At 44.0% G+C, this 17,731-nt stretch overlaps 1 protein-coding gene across 2 annotated transcripts in view; it reads left to right on the top strand.

Annotated features, from left to right (window-relative positions):
* kcnd2 (potassium voltage-gated channel, Shal-related subfamily, member 2) overlaps positions 1–17,731 on the top strand; it is a 45,730-nt gene that overhangs the window by 20,349 nt on the left and 7,650 nt on the right. For both annotated transcript variants that reach the window (XM_061773750.1, XM_061773751.1), the window contains exon 3: positions 17,283–17,445. In XM_061773750.1, the coding sequence (XP_061629734.1) occupies positions 17,283–17,445 (163 nt within the window). The remainder of the gene's footprint in view (positions 1–17,282; positions 17,446–17,731) is intronic.

Genomic DNA, 17,731 nt, shown 5'->3' with positions numbered 1-17,731 from the left:
GACCCTCTTCCGCGCTTACCCGTTGAAAAACATACTTGATTCATACATTCGTCTGTGGCAGTAAATATTTGGATTCCGGTTGACGAAAGTAAACGGCCACTTCAGTGAGTGAGTTAATATAGAGCAGCTTCTAGTGAATTAAAAAAAAAATGAAAATAATGCCAGGAATCGGCCATTATCACAGCGATGAGGACCCCGCCTTAAGAGGTGATATGTAATGGAAGCAAAACCAAGACATTCCTTTTCCGCATAGGACAGCAGTTGTTTCTCAAGTGTCAGCGGGTGTCCACTGAATGGGTTGCGAGCACAGAAGAAAAGAAAAATGTCAAGCCGGTCTCTTCCGACACTGCATGATAATGGCGAAATGGGGCGGGGGGAAAAAAACGGATGAGGCGTTTCATCCCCGACTCGTTGATGGAAAAGGCAGCCAGGTGGGTCCAGCAGGAGGAAGGGTGAGTCAGCCAGAAATGGAGAAAGAAAGCTTTTTATCACCTTCTCTTAAGATCCACCAAATGAGAGTGCGTGCATGCTAATGTCAGAGCCGCCGCGATAACTAGCCGCCTGGTTGCGCAGGGGTGAGGGTTAAGCTGGGATTTGGTGGGTTGAGGGAATACATGTTTGATATGTAAGCAGGGGAGAGCTGAGGTGCCTTTGCCAGGGCTGTATGCGAGGGATTAATGCATATGATTCATCTGTGTCCGCATGGCTGGAAGAGAAGAATTGTAAAGGCCTTTATTGCGTTTGTGTAACTCGCGTGACTCGGGGATGAACATTGAACTGGAGGATCAAAGCCACATTGACAGCAGCACTTGAACCGAAACAGTGCAGCATTAGATGTGGAAAGATAACAGTAGTCACTGTCATATATTCTTTATCCTCTGCAAAGAACAACTAATATTATTACCGTACTGATGAACGGGAAGGCATTGAGAGGTCTCAGTGGACAGTTTATCCATCGGTTTTATTCTGCCCCTGGGTGGTCAAGGCAGACATACCAGAAAGGTACCTCAAGACACCACTGTGTATTATGAACAGTTTAAATATTTCTGTGGAAAAAAAAAAAAAAAAAAAAAAAAACTTGCGTTGGTCAATTCAGAGTTCGGCTATGTTGGTCATTTTGTGTACACCAACCATGATAAGAGCGGTAAGCACACGCGACAATTTTTGTCCTTGCCGCTCACATTTCCAAAAAATCAGTGTGTACCCCACTTTTCAGTGAGTGTCAGGATCATATTTTATTAACCATTAAGAAGGCACGATTTCTTGAAAAATGCCTTTTGCAAATATGATTCTAGTAAATCAATGACTACTAATTTATTATTAGTTTAATCATCGTATATGTCAATGTCATGTCAATATAGGATTTATTTGGGAAGGTTTAGCTAACCTTGGTTTAAAAAAAAAAAAAAAAAAAAGGTCTCAAAGTACAAGATTTTAAAAGCAACATTGTTTTAGTTTTCATTTAAACATTACAAAAATAACAATATTTCTGCAGGTAAAATGCACCGAAATCAACGAATCAGGTGTTGCTGGTCAAGATAATGCGTTTGTTTTACGAGACTCCAACTAAACCTGCAGAAACATCATTCTTCCGGCCATTTCCAAAGTTGCAGAAAAATGGGTGTCAGAGCAGATTGTCCATTATTTAATCAGCAGCTCCCCCTCTCTCCACGCCATGCAGTTTGGTTTCAGATCCAAGCATTCCACTGAAATGGCTACATGCCTCTTCATTGAGAAAATCAAATCTTCTCTCGACAAGGGTGGAGTTGTAGGGGCGGTGTTCTTGGACCTCAGGAAAGCTTTCGATACAGTAAATCACTCTGTTCTTCTTACCAAGCTCTCAAAATTTAACTTCTCTCGCAAAGCTGTGAGCTGGATTGAATCATATCTGCATGACCGAACACAATCTGTATCAGTTAACAACTGCAGATCAGAGTCTCTTAGGCTAACCTCTGGAGTCCCTCAGGGATCAATATTGGGGCCCCTTTTATTTAGTCTTTATATCAACGATTTGCCCACTGTTTGCTCTGAAGCAGAGTGCGTAATGTATGCAGACGACACAGTTTTCTTTGTTCATGGTCGCTCCAAAGATACTGTTGCTGCTAAACTTGGTTGCAGGAGTGCAGTCTACAGCTAAACGTTTCTAAAACTGTAGGCATGTATTTCACTAAAACAAATAGAGTATCACCTGACCCCGACATTCTTGTTAATGGAGAAAAAATGCAAATTGTCAGCCAATACAAATATCTTGGGTTAATAATAGACTCACAGCTTTCCTTTAAAGCCCATATTGACAAATTGTGTAAAAATATCAAATTAAACCTCGCAAATTTTCATGCAATTCGGAATGAAATGTCAACTGAAGCTGCAAAAATTTACCTGCATTCGATGATTCTTAGTCACTTTAACTATTGCATAACCAGTTGGTCCCAGGCTGGTCAGAATGCAAAAAAACCATTGGAAGTTTTGTACAAACGAGTAATTAAAGTGATGGATAAAAAACCAAGGCACTATCATCACTGTGCAATTTAAAAAAAAATACAGTCTTTTAAACTGGGACAGTCTTCACATATTTGCAGATTTAAATTTGATTTATAAAGTACTGCATGATTTGGCTCCAGCTCCTCTGGCTGAGTTCATCAGCCAAAGAAACGGCTCTGAGCGTGTCACTGGAGGCTCTGTCAGAGGTGACTGTCTCAGTCCTCTGCGCAGGAGCACTTTCAGTAAGTCAGCCTGGTCAGTGAGGAGCGCTGGTGAGTGGAACTCAGTACCTGAGGAGGTTAAACTGCTTACAACATACAAGGCCTTCACAAAAAAACTGAAAATGTGGCTAGTTAACACCTATAGCTGCCAACACTAAAAGACAAGTATGTTATGTTGTCTTTTTGTTATGATCAAAGAAATTATGGTTTTATTCTCTCTTAATAGTATAGTTTGATTATGTATCCTGTATTATATTGTCTTGTAGATGTATTTTACTGCTTTTTTACATCATGGCCAGGGGACTACAGATGAAAACTAGCCTTCTGGCTAATTCTGGCTTTTTGAACCATGTGTACTTCATGTGTTTTATGAAATTGCATTGTCCCCTTTCAAAAATAAACTGATAAACTGAAACTGAAACTCACATGCATGCATTCTCGACCCATATACACCCCTTTCCTGCAGTGTTCCTCAAGGGTCAATCTTAGGGCCCATCCTATTTGCCCTCAACATGCTTTGTCTTAGAGATGTCATCTCATTCGGAGCTAGAAATTATCATTCAATTGCAATTCTTCACCTGTCTCAAAAAAAACTCTTTAAACCCTTTCCAATTAGTAGAAAATTTCACTGCTAGGCTTTTGTCTGGATCCCACTGGTTCATCCACATCACTCCTGTTCTGTTATCCTCCCTTTCCATTTTAGGATTCTGTACAACAGTCACAGAGCTTTCAACGGTCAGGCTGCTTTATAAAAAAAAAAAAAAAAATAATTTTAAAAAAAGCAGTTAAAAAACATTTGTTTCGGCAGGCATTCCAGTAAGACTAGATTGTTGTTTGTTTATTTGTTTATTTTTGGCTATTTTGCCAAAGACCTGTGGTCTCATCCACATAGTGTTTCTTCGGAGTACAGTGTTGTTTTTACAGCTCTGTATGGACAACAATCGTTTTGACAACATTGTGAAACTTTCCATGGTCTCAATAGGTTGTTGTTGTGTAAAAATAGGAGACTCCAAGTGTTGCCGATGCCTCAAAGTTGTTCTATCCTGCAGCTATTGTTTGCGGCTTCACTCAACGTTTCAGCTGCCATACGAATGGCGCCAAAGCAGTGCGGTCCTGTGGCTTGCCTCCTATCTCACACTCTGCTATCTCCCCATTATGTTGTGAGTCTTCTGCCAGCCTTCCCTTCCCTCCCTTATCACCTGTGGTGAAAATCTAGCGGGCTAATCCCGGTGCCCGTGGGATTCCCCCCCCCCCCCCCACCCCCATCTTCCATAATGATGTCTATCCGAGGGATAGCATCAGAGCAGAGTCCTATCAGCCCACACACTCCTAATCCCATCAGTCTTTGGTGTCCAAACACAAGGGAGGAAGCATTTTGAATGCAGTGCTCCGGGGTTGTGGCCAGAGTTGCAGAGCATAACACCAGGAATGATGTGCAGTGTTTAGGGATCATGTCAGGGATTTTTTATTTTATTTTATTTTTTTCTTTCTGATTCTGGAATGATGGTGGTGTACATATACATGCTGAGTGCTTAGGCTGCCGGTCTCCGTGGTATCGGTATTATTATTTATTATTATTATGATAAATTGAGAGTTTAACAGTTTAACTGTTCCTGGTGGAGGTGGATAAATACGTATCGCACTTAATATTTAATCACTGACCAATTTACATTTGTTTCATCAATAATCCAAACATATCATACACCAGAGAGGGTCTGCTTTTGTTCAGCAAGTACTTTGCCTTGTTTATGCGGTGATGCCGCAAATCTCTGTTTGCTGCATGATTCTTTTGTTCTGCTGGGGCATGGAACAGCACAATCCAATTCACTCTTGTATGTACAAGCTAAATGTTTTCTGAGTGCTCTTAATGTTCCGTAACTTGCTTTAAGACCTGTTCTGCGGGACTCTATAAATCGTATAGCCGTAGTCTGAAAACTGTATATCTCATTTCACTCATGTGAGTCTCTGACATGCAGGCAGTGTAATCCATTTTCTTGAGCTACTGAATTCATAGCTGTACGAGCATGATGTGGAGTTGAGCGGAAAAATTAAATTGTTTTTTTTTTTTTCTTTTTGGTATATCTATTATTTAGCTGTCAGCGAGGATGAATATTGTGCTCCTTCAGAAGGTGCAGAGAACCGCGTTCTTCCATTTGCTCCTTGTCATGACGCGTATTAAAAAGAAAAGCAGCCTCTCTCAATTGGTCAGCGCGTAGCTTCATCACGCGTGTCATGTCGTGATGATTTGGATGTTTTGTCGATTCTTGAATCTCGCATAAAGCCCACCGGCGATGGCGCTACACTGACGGCATCAGACATACAACAGACCTTACCACTTTCACCTTTGAGTGGCGTGATGCATCGAGCAATTGACAAGGTTTTCGGTCTTGAGGGTCTGCTGCATTTGTACGTGTAGTGCTGGCCATTAAAACGGTGTAACTGAGCAAGTGAATTACCCGAGAGAAGCTGATGGGAAGCTCAAGGTCAAACCGAAAATCAAGCCCTTCTCCTCCACTCTGGGTCCATCCTGTGTTGTCCTACTTGACAGAGAAAGGACATTGAGGGTGCTGCTCAGTCGAACAAACAAATGGCATATTCGTGGCGAATAGAAATGGAAGTCACGCCGCGTGGAAAGCACCACAGCGCGCCTCCATTCCCCCTAACAGCCATTGACAGACGAGGGTACATAAAAAGATATCCGTGTCAATAAATAACAATTTAAACTGACAAAACATCAAACCGAGGCATAATAAAACACGGACTAAATTACATACTTGAAGCAAATAACGTGGACAACAATATAACGGCAACAAATGAAAATGTGACTCATTCAGAATTGTGACGAGCGCGGTTGTTTGTCGTACCTGCACGGAATGAAATTAAACCACAGCATGTCAGCGTCTCAGCAAACACCTGACTGAGCACGCATCTGTGACAAGGAAAATTGATGGCACCTTTGGAGCTAGATTAGAAAATCCAACACCACTGGCAGTAAAAATAGCCAACTTGAAATGTTCATCCACAACAAACCATTCAATTCTCTTCAGTAATAACCATAGTGGATGAGGTCAAACACTCCACTATCTACTACTCATTCATGTTACAGGCTGTAGTGCGTCGTTATAATTAAAACAACTTTTACCGTTTCAATTTTCCGCTCCAAAACATTCCGACAGCCAATCAGAACGTTTTCCATGCGCTCCTTGGTATGCGGTACTTCCTTACATGCGAGATGTCGTTATTCAAATATTCAAGACATAGTTATCAACGGTTTATGTCTTATTTGTCTACGGTTCAAGCATTCGCGTATTCAAGTGCCGATTCGAGTAGAAGACTTGAACTACCCGGGATGTGTACTTCACTCCAGGCCACGGAATTGATGAATTCCTCTCATCCATGTTCAAAGTAGCACAAAATGGCAGATTCAAAAGGATGCTGAGGAGCCTTGACACTAAAACGATAGATTGAATCAACTTGTTCGCACACAGCTTGATGACCTTGACATATTTATCTCAGTTAATGTCCAAGAAGTCCTTGTTCACGGTCAGTTGACACGCACAGCGGATGACATTGGACTTTTCACCACGAGATTCCCTTTAGTTGTAGATGACAAAAAGGCCAAACAAAGCAGAATGCTCAATTAAACTACAGGAAAAAAAAAAGTAAAAAGTGACATTGAAAGTAATTTGAGGTTCATTGCCATAATTATTCCCATGAAAAAGCTGCACTAGATTGCTCCAGTGCTTACTTACTTGATTCTAATCAGTTGAAGAATCAAAATGCTTAATTTCCTAATGAAATTAGTCGCATTGCGGTGCGTCTCATTGTGATTTCAAAGTGGAGCAGAATCAAAGTGCCGTTCGACGAAATGGACTTTTTAATGTCTTTAGCGTGGCACGTTTAATAGGATGGCACCTTACAGTCGAGCGACTTCAATATCTCGTTAGATTTTACTCATCGGATGAAGAGAATCGCGGCAGCCTTTCTGTTACATTCTTTCCATTTGCTTTTATTGCTCAAGTTCTGACGTATCCAAGTCAGTGAAAGCTTGCATTTTAATGCTGTTAGGGGGGGGGCGGGGGGAAATACCGTACATCCAAACTGTCAACACTTCTACTGTAATTTGGGGTCCACAAATGCTGATGGAGTCAAATTTGAACACATTTCCGCCCTTACAAGCAAAGTCACGAAAGGCCAGATTGTCCGAAGGGTCTCTCACATTTTAAAGAAAAAAAAATTCAATTATCTGTTCCACGAAATAGTGCAATTATTTTCCCCCAGCAGTCTATTCTGTTCATTTCGTAGCATTTCAATGAAGATATTGCATGTGTGGGATCTGCACAAATTAATCCATTTTTTAATCAGCATCTTTGGTGAGAATGATGTCTTTTATTTCAATATTTTGATGTTTTTGGTCAGGTTATGCAAAATATGAATCCAGGTGATGCCGGGGGGGGGGGGGGGACACAGTTGTGTGGTGTTGTATTGCGCTTTTGGTTTTGTATCGACGGTTTCCACAATTGGGACGTGATAGTGGCAATCCACTGCCGAGCTGCCAACACTGCTAAGCTGCTTGGTGATCATCTCTCCCAATTGGCATGCGAGAGGACAAGAACACCAGGAATTCGGATCGCACCAGAACCTCAAGTCGGGGTGCACTTGAGGTGCATTTCGACAACGAGTGGGTCCCGTTTTCTTTTCGATCCGCAAACATCTCAAGAGCTAATTTGTCTGTGCCGCGCGTGGTGTAGTGGCGCAAACGGACAAGATCATGGTCATGTTTTTTGAATTCTTTTTTTTTTTTTTTTTAACAACTGGCATCCATCCCAGCTGAAGAATTTCATTATATCTCAAGTCTGAACATAAAGATGCACCGTGTCTCTGAAAGGACAAATAAACAAATGACGTATCTGGACGGTCATACAGGCAGCACCCCCGCCGGCCCTCACCCTCCTCTCGCTTCCCACTAACCAGATGGCAGTCAGATTTCAGACGCAGGCTTCCCTGGAAGACAATCAAGCAACAAGAGTGCTTTTTTTTTAGGAAGGGGGGGGGATTGGTTTAACGAGATGTCATATTAGAGGCCTTTTCACTCACACACGCGTACGCACACACGCAATCACGTGTTTTCAAGTGTGTGTGTGTTCAGCGTTGTTTTCACAGTACACTATACTTTAACAAAAATACAAACATATGCTAAAATGAGCCTTGAACTCATTTGTATATAACAATATATATATTCTTGTCAGAACTGCATCGCAGGCGTTGCCACGGTGACCACTATCTGTCTGTCTATCGAGCTAGCTAGCAATTTCTCTAGTCGTCTACCTTGCTATCAATCAATCTCGCCATCTGTCTGTCTCTCGAACTCGTTATATCTCTCTCAATCTATACCTTACTCTCGCTATTTCACTCCCTCAAATTCCTGCCATCTTTTTGCGATATCTCACTCTCTCTCGCTGTTTATCAAGCTCACTCTCATCTCCCTCTCAGCTGCTTACTGTCTCTCGCTAATCTCTCGCTATCTCTCGCTCTCTCTCCCGCTATTTGAATACACTCTGTCAGTTCTTGTGAGAACAGTTCTTTGAAGTAATACATGGTTAGGGCTATTAATAATAAGTAATGACACTTCACACCTTTAGAGAAGCCAGTGAGATACACAAAGTCTTGGAAGTGCAGTCGACAGTGTGCGGTCTGACAATAATGAAACTACTTGCGCAACATAAAATGTGTAAAAAGCTGTCACATAAATCAAACATGAAACATGTTTGGGACACAAAGGGTTAAAAAAAAAAAAAAAAAAAAAAAAAAAAAGATGATGATGGGACTGTATCATGTTTGATTTTGGGGGAGAAAACTTTTGTTTGATGCTAGGATTAGTTGAATGGGACTACGCCATTTGCATTCTGAGGCACGGGACATTGTTCCATTAGTCCTGAAAAGAACAAAAACGGGAATATACAAATGTGTAACGTCATATTTTTGTTGGTTTGGCTGTCCATATTGCTAGTTAGCAGGCTACTCTGTGCTTCGTGCAGACCGACGAAAAAGGGCGGGTGGGAGGGTTCCGTTGTGACTCAAATGGCAAACACAGAAAATAAATACATCATTTGCATTTTTATCCGGATTTGCATTCAAATGTAGAAGGATTCTTGCTCAGCACATGCGCCAGGTTGTGTACTTGTTTGCCTAATCCTGCTAACTAACCAACTAAGCAATTACCTCTCACCCATTGCAGAGGTCATTATTCCATACTTTCAGTTGTTGGAGAAACCCAAGTACGTTTCTCTGTGTGCAATAATGTTGGATGGAGTCTACAGACCACGTTCTTAAGACACTTTCAAAGAGGCTTGAGATAGGCGGGACCAGCGAATTGATACTCCGTCATCCCGACACGCCTCGCCTTCCGCTGTGAGGTGGATAACGATCTGGCCATCCATCTTTTTTGCGCCTCACCTCTGTGTCGGCACAGCGTTGCGAACGTGGGTACCTGCTAGTCGGAGACAAAGCTCCAACATGGCTTTAATCTCTCTCTGCTGTTAATTTCTGCCTGCCGCCGCCATGGTGAAGGAGGCAGAGATGGTGTAGCTCGGCTCTCTCCCCTTTATGAACAATCCATCACCGCTAGTGCCTCTCTCCAGCGAGCTCTTTCCTTTTTTTTTTTTTTTTTTTTTTTCTCTCAGCTCGCTGCGAGAGCTGCAATGCATTCTATTCCACAGTTGACTGCTTGTTTTTGCATTTTCAGCAACACGTGAGAAGTCCCATTTCAGCGGGGTACGCACATGCCGCTTTTTCACATCTGATCTTTTAAATGTGCGAAACCCCACGCATGACGAGGAATAAAATTGTCATGTGTGTTCTTACTTCTCCTATACGCCAATTCACCATGAAGTCATACGTTCTTCCGGGTGGCAAAAACTGAATCGCTCTCAGATGGCACCGCAAGTAAACAAACCCTTCCATGTCATTGGACCAAGGCAGAGCGATTGAGAAAACAGCGCTTGGATAAATGATTTTCTTCTTTGAAATGTTGTAGGAGAAGTCTTCTCTATCGCCACAGTTCGACCGCACGACGTGTCGGTCGAAACTAAGACGCTATGTGAGGTAAACGGAATGCCTTTGCTTTTCGTCATGGTAGATGCTGCCCAAAGGCAAGCGTACTACCCTGATTCGTAAATTAGCCTAGCCTACCAGTTCTTTTGGCTACTGATGCTGTTTAATTTGGGCTACACAGTCAATGTTCTAATTCTAACAGTTATCTCGCTACGGAGGCCGCGATCGCTTGAGGTTTCTGCTGCTTAGATTGTCAGATAGGCAAGAAGGCGCCTACTCGTGTGGTCGCTCGCTAGTATTGTTTTTGTGTCTTTGGAGACATGACACGACTCACTTACACAAGGGGGGACTTGCTAAGCATCAAGGAGCCTACTCCGACTATCGCAAATCCCCTCGGTTTTTTCGCCGAGTTACTCACAGGAGCAGCGACCGCAGTCTTTGGCGCATGGAGGCGGAGGCGGCGCCGCCACAGAGGGAAGCGAGCCGGCATCCAGGTGACACTCCGCAAGAGAGGATACAGACTGGCGTTTCCGTCCAGCCACCTCGCAAATATACGCTCCCTACCCAACAAAATGGACGAGCTTCATCTTCTGATAAAGACCAGTAAAAACTTCGGACGTTCCGCCGCCATGTGTTTTACCGAGACTTGGCTTTGTGAGGCTGTACCCGAGGGCGCCGTCATGCTTCCCGGCTTCCATCTTCACAGGGCAGACCGCGACATGGAATCATCGGGGAAAACGGCGGGATATGCTTCTATATCAACGGAAAATGGTGTACGGACGTCACGGGGCTCGTCACACACTGCAGCCCGCATTTGAAGTCGCTGTTTTTTTAACTGTAAACCATTCTACTCGCCGCATGAGTTTGCATCATTCATTCTCGCTGGTGTATACATTCCACCTCAAGCTAACACGAACGCCGCACTGCTAATGCTTGCCGGACCCGGACTCACCCCTCATTACTCTCGGGGACTTTAACAAAGCTAAACTCAACCACGAACTCCCTAAATACAAGCAGCACATCGACTGTCCCGCCAGGGAAAATAACATTTTCTTTGAAAATTCAGCTGGCAGCCTGGATGAATATACAGACACTGCCACATCTTATATCAGTTTCTGTGAGGATGTGTGCGTACCAACAAAGTCATTTCGCACATTCAATAACAACAAGCCGTGGTTCACTGGCAAACTTAAGCAACTTCGCCAAGCTAAGGAGGACGCATATCAAAGCGGGGACAGGGCCTTGTATAATCGAGCTAGAAACCAGCTGACTAAAGAAATTAACATTGCAAAGAGGAACTATGCAGCAAAGTTGTTTAGCGCTAACGACTCCAAATCAGTCTGGCATTCCAATCGTTGACAAATTACAAGCGACGATCCCCCCAAGCTGAGAACTGAGCCAACGACTTGAACACCTTCTACTGCAGATTTGAAAAGGGCACTTTCACACCCCACACTCACCGAGCCGCACCACCGACCACTATCACACCACCGACCTCTGCGTTAACCATCCACGAACAGGATGTGAGACGCATCTTCAAACAACAAAAGATTAACAAAGCGGGAAGGCCCAGATCCTGCCATCCTGCCTCAAAGTCTGCGCGGACCAGCTCGCTCCAGTCTTCACACAGATCTTCAATAGATCTCTGGAACTGTGCGAAGTACCATCTTGTTTCAAATGCTCCACCATCATTCCAGTCCCCAAGAAACCTGCAATCTCGGGTCTAAATGACTACAGGCCTGTCGCCTTGACATCTGTGGTCATGAAGTCCTTTGAACGTCTCGTGCTGGACCACCTCAAGAGCGTCACAGGTCCCCTGCTGGACCCCCTGCAGTTTGCCTACCGAGCGAACAGGTCTGCGGATGATGCAGTCAACATGGGACTGCACTTCATCCCAGAAGACCCGAGCAGATCAGGGAGTAAAAAAACACTCTTAACACATCCCACACCACTGGATTATCACTCAGGATAATCTGTTACAAGCATCCAACCTTTGCCGTCTTTAGAAAACCGCACAAATTAGGCCGGATTATCGTTCTGTGTACAGTACTTCATCAGTGTTGGCAGTTTGGATGTGAAATGTAGCAGATCTCTCACCTTTTTTTTTAAAAAAAACGTGTCCGACAACAGCGTGACCTTCAGATCACTTCCTGATTGGTTATCATTCCGTTTCACCTCACAATCATGGAGTCCGTCGATCAACCCATTGATTGACCTTGGGATTTGAAATCGGAAGGGTTGACACTTACGATTGTCGGCCCTGACCATTTTCTGAGCGGACTCAGAATGAAAAATCAATCTTAACACCCCATACGCCACAAGATAATCTTCTCGGGACATTTAGCAATGAGGCCTTTGTTGACTTTGAAGGCAAAGAAGGGAAAATGCTCAAATTCGGCCCAATTGTGGATATGTACCAGGAAGGTTCTCCTGCTTAAGAGCCTCGCTGGAATCCATAATTGACTCCTGCTTTCAAGCTCCATCTGCGATTGCGTAGGAAAATGGCTTGACCTGTAATGTACTGTAAAACTAATGACATCTGTGAGATTACTCAGCTTGAAAGCAAACTGTCGGACATGAAGTCCCGTCCCGTCAAGCATGATATTAAAATGTCCACATTTACATCTTTCCGCCCAAGCGCTGTAAAAGTAGGGCCCCGCCTTGATGGACACCCGAGGCCTAATGGCTCAAGAAGCAGACGGGCGCCGGCATTAGACAAGTTCATTTATGGACGACTCAACCTCCCGTGCGGTCGTACATTCGCATTCGCCCGCCTCACTGGAGAGACGTGCGGCTGTTGTGGCAATGCTCATGTCCTCCCCCGCACGCCATCCGTCTTCCTCTCAGGAGGTAATGGTCTTCTCGGGTCATTTACGCATTTGGGTCTCCATCATTCATCTCGCGCCACCTGCATTTCTCCGCAGCGCAGGGTGCACATATTGAGGGGGCAAACGCACCCTCTGAATCAGTCATTCAGCTCCCTTCCCAGCCTCGGTGTTGCCTGCCAGCGAGCGGCCTTGTCTGTGGAAGGCAACATGCATCTTCCGTGCCGATAATTTGTAGTCATTATCATCAAGGTCGGTCGGACCCGCCGCGGTCAATTGCGTCCGAGAAATCGAGCCCTGCTCCCTAATTGCGTCATGATAGTGAATGATAATCACCTCTCGGTGCGGCAGTACGAGTGTTTGCTTTGCTTTGCTAGTCTTGCTTTCATTGGCTGAAAAGACCCACTGGAGACATGAAAGCGAGAGTGATTATAAAGAGAGATTTAATTGGAATGTTACCTTGGAATAAACTGACAATGAACACACTGTTGTATGCTGCCGCAGCGGTTCTGATTAGAAATCTATCACAGGCGCCTTTTGTTGGCTGGTCATCAAAACAACCATTTTTGTGATCTGGGTTGAGCAGATGAAAAAAAAATACACCATACCTCTATTCTGCCTTTTTTTCTTAGATTTGACGGAGAGTCTTTGAACGTGAGACGCTTGTAGCTTTAAGGCTGGCATACGACAAGAGATTTACCGTGAAACATTTTTGTAGCCATCAACATCAAAAAGTTCTCTAAATCAGGCAACAGACGGGAAATTGGGGGGGGGGGGGGGGGTTCGCCTTATTAAGACCCCAAGATATCAATCAATCAAAATCAAAAGTAAGGAGTAGGAAGGACATCTGTTTTTAACTCTAAAGAGTAAGAGTAAAAAGTCGCCCGAATAATAAATACAGTCCTATGTCGTCTCACGAGTGCTAAGATGTTACAAGCCGTCGCTCTTCCGATTTTTTGCCTTGACTTGCAAGCAATGACTTGAGTTATGAGTGAGCTTCAGGCTCTCCATAGCTCCAGTGAAATGTAAAAAAAGTGAAGCAATTCGAGCGGAACCTCTTAGTAAAACCTCAGTTCACCCGAAAAAATAAATAAATAAATAAATAAATAAATAAAATCGGTTTTGCTTTTGTAAGGCACTGTGGCGTTAAATTCTCTCGATCCAATACATTACGCATTTCGGGTATTTTTGGTTTTTTTTTTTGCCGTAAACTAGCATTCAGTGTGAAACGTGTACGTGATTTTTGCTATTAAGAAACCCTCGAAAGACCGTGGCGTCGCCAGAGCGCTCGCTGGTTAGGTAAGCTTCCATGTCCCCACTGCCGGCCCCCAAACGAATTTTGACCAGTAAAAAAGGTTTCAAAAGGTCCCAGTTCAGCACAATGTTCCGGCATCCTTGGGCTCTTGCCGTCCACGCACCTGGAATGCGCTGACGACTTTGACCCTCCTAGCTTAGTGCCGCCGTAGGCAACCAGCTCTAAAGGGGCGTGTCCTATGTAGCTATTCTAAAGCTGGTGCCCCCGCTCAAACACAGACAACTTGCTTTGTCTCACTGCAAAGTGATAATACAATATCAGAGATATAGAAAGGAACAAGGTCTACTTTCTTATCCTCACACTAAAACTAGGATGAAATGAGGTTGCACTATTGAAAATTGGTACGCGTGTACCCCACTCCCGAATGCTATCGCAGGCGCATATTGCAAAGGAGCCGATGTCGGTGTTAAAGGTTCAGCGTACGTGCCAATAAAGTGTCTGTTATCTTAATGGGACACTCGAGATTGCTTGTAGCCACACGTCCGCAGCCTTCTTAATGTGCGCCTTAAGAAATAAATACGTCATTTGACTGACCTTCGCAAAGGGAGCATGGATGCTTTTTCCAAAGAGACTTTTTTCCTCTGCAGCTCCGCTTTCATCACATGCCCGCATTTAAAAATGTAACATCTGCCTGAATGTAAGAGCAAGAACAAAAAAACAAAAAAAAACAACGCACGCTATCAACTGAAGAAAATGTCTCCGGGGTTCAGCATCCCCGTCGTTCCCGTTTGCTTTTTACCTCTCCTCAATATTGTACGACTCGCTGTATCTTTCGCATGTTGTTTGGCTAACGGGGGCGACGGGGGACGCTTGGTCACGACATGAAGGTATTGATTGGCCTCAGCCAGCGAATACATATGAAAGGAGCTTTAAGTGGTACATCACAATAGTACGTGGAAAGTAGCCCGTCGAGAAGACACTTCACATGAGTCCTATTTATTCCGCAGCCGCTGCTAATGTCGAACTTCACTTTTTTTTTTTTTTTTGAAGCGGCGGAGTACTCCGAGTTTACTGCGACTATTTCAAGACTATCAAAAAATAACATGAAACACACAACAAAAACTCCTGGTTGGACTATTTCAAGGAGACAGATTACGCATTTGTTAGTCACAATTTAAAACAGGGCCCAGGTCTTAATAAAAGCTCTCCCACATTATTCAGACAAAATACATGAAGGAGGAAGAATAATGGCTCATTTAACTCATTCACTATCATGGATATTATATTCGTCAACTGGAAACCAACCGTTCACCGTTCATATTGGCCAAGTTCGGTTGTCAGCATGAAGGCGTGTAAGAGGAGCTTCCGAAGCTTTTCTGTGAAATTCAAGCTTCGACGTAGCTGTAACGACGAACGCACGCCAGTAGAGGGCAGCGTTTCATCGCTCGGATTTGACATCGTCACACTTTTTGAGTTGAAGATGAAGATTAAGGTAGCGATTCTCGGCTCGTCACGTCGATTACGGGGTGAAGACATGCCAACACCCGACACTTGAACACAGCATGTATATGCGATCGGAAGAAAAATTGACAGAGTGAATGTAAAAAAAAATAAGCCACTGACACTCAATTGAGTCAAAGTCAAAAGTCTTTCTTAGTTGTTTTCTAGTTTGAGGTGCCACAAAAGCAAATTTTAAAAAACGTTTGCGCCAAAGTCACCGTTCTGCTTGACGTTCCTTCTCACAAAAAAAGCCGCTTTTCTCTGCTTTTTCAGAATCAAGTTGACTGCCATTGTCACGGAAACGTACATTGGCAACTAGGAATTTTTCCCAGTAAACGGTACTACTAAAAATGAATACACGTTGAAATATAAACAGACTAAGAAGATGCCAAATAAACCGTGCAATAAGCATAAACAGTGTGGGATAATCATCGTTTGTAGGTGTGACGTTTTAACGAGTGAAACCACCTTATTTAGTGTTCATGAGTCTGATGGCCGAAAGAAGGGCGTCCAATAATTCTTTTGGTAGGTTGGTCGCAGAACGCAATATTTTCTGCGTCTTGAAAGATCCGTCAAAATGCTCCAAAAAGGTTGGCCACATGGGAACTCTGCTTTCTACGCCTAGGACCGGCTCAGCTGGGGTGGGTGAAGATCCGGAGCCACTTTCACTTTTTGGAACACTATCAAACACCCACAAGTACTGTGCATGAGTTGACAAGTTTTACTAGTTACCAAAGCACTTCACCAGTAGTACTGGTAGTGTGCAGATGTCAACTACTCAACATGTTTTCCTCACTAGTAACATGTAGTCCTGCTCGTAAGTCAAAGTTGTCCTACTTAGTGTGCACAAATGTCACAGAGAGTGTAGTGGATACTAGTTACTGGTTACTAGTAAGAAAAGTCGCTCTACTAGTGCACTGATTTGTCTTACTAGTGAGGACAAAGAGTGTATTTTGCTGGCGATCTTGTTGTTGTTTTGTTTTTCTTCCCGTCCTGCGGAAGTCAGCCGGGCCTTGTTGAATGTTGTCTTAAATACGGCCGTGAGTATAATAATCAGATGAAGCCAAAAACTGTCCAACGTGTCATTTGTCTTGATGACTCTGTTGCGTCACCGAGCACAAATTATATCTTGGTGGTGTTGTTTGGAACGACTGATCAGATGAGCAGGACAGGAGGAGGTAATTCTCCGGTCGGGCAATTTACTGGAAGCTTCAATGATCGAAATGTTTTTGCATACAAATATTCTTCTCATCTCTGGCCGTGTTTAGGAAGGCTACAAATGAGGAAATGGATGTCTGGTGCTAACCTGGGAGATGTAACACAGCAGCTGGGTGATGGAAGGCGGCCTCCGCAATTGGCTGCGGACGTGCGCTTGCTTGCTTTATGGGGCCAGGGGGGGGGGGAAAGTCGGGGTTGGTGAAATTGGTGAAACTAACCAGCTGTGGCTCCGGCGCACACGTCATTCGTTTGCAGTCTTGACGCAGACGTGTGAACGTCTCCTGCTCAGGACGAATCTCATGAGTCTCCGGAAGACCGCAAAAAAAGCGGCCGGATAGGGAGAAGAAGAAAAAATAAAAATAAAAAAAAAAAGTTGCTGGAAGCGTCAAAACAATCAATCAAGTACGCTCGCTTCGTCCCACGCTCGAGCTCCTCTCTCGGTTGTCATGGTAACAAAAGCTATAATCTGCATTTCCCTGAGACAAAACTGCCCCCCAAAACGGAATCATTTCAACCAGAGTCTGACAAGTAGATATTAAGTAACAGTGATGGTGGAAGTCCACAGCGACTCGCTCAAGGGAAGAGACCAAATGATTTACTCGGTTGTTTAATTTCACACTTGATGGGTAGGCAGACGCTCCAGAGACCCGACGATCTGAAAAAGAAGCAATTAAAAAGTCAATTCTCACAAAGTGTACTTTTTCCACTCACGCCTGCTTGTTTTTCCAGGTACGGCGACATGGTGCCCAAAACAATCGTGGGGAAGGTGTTCGGCTCCATATGCTCGCTGAGCGGGGTGCTGGTCATCGCCTTGCCCGTGCCCGTCATCGTGTCAAATTTCAGCCGCATCTACCACCAAAGCCAGAGGGCGGAGAAGCGACGAGCCCAGAGGGTACTAAATCCCCCTCTGCTCTCTTATCTCCTCCTATCTGCCCCCCCCCCCCCCTCCTCTCTCTTCTCGCCGTATCCCCACAGAACAAACGCTATCTTCCGGAATATTCATCTTGTATTGTGTTCCTGTGTGTATTGGCTGAGAGTACATTTCAGTGGGAGTCAGGAAGAAGGCACGATCTTAAGAGCAATAATGTCAGCAGCTTTCCAATAGCAATGTGTGTATGTTCCCCATCCTGAAAGTGTTTGCTAAGGCAGAGTTTACTCATCGTAGATCTCAAGCTTAG

This window comes from Phyllopteryx taeniolatus, chromosome 5, assembly GCF_024500385.1.
Source record: "Phyllopteryx taeniolatus isolate TA_2022b chromosome 5, UOR_Ptae_1.2, whole genome shotgun sequence".
In the NCBI taxonomy this organism is placed as follows: domain Eukaryota; kingdom Metazoa; phylum Chordata; class Actinopteri; order Syngnathiformes; family Syngnathidae; genus Phyllopteryx; species Phyllopteryx taeniolatus.
This window is presented reverse-complemented; position numbering and strand designations above follow the sequence as displayed.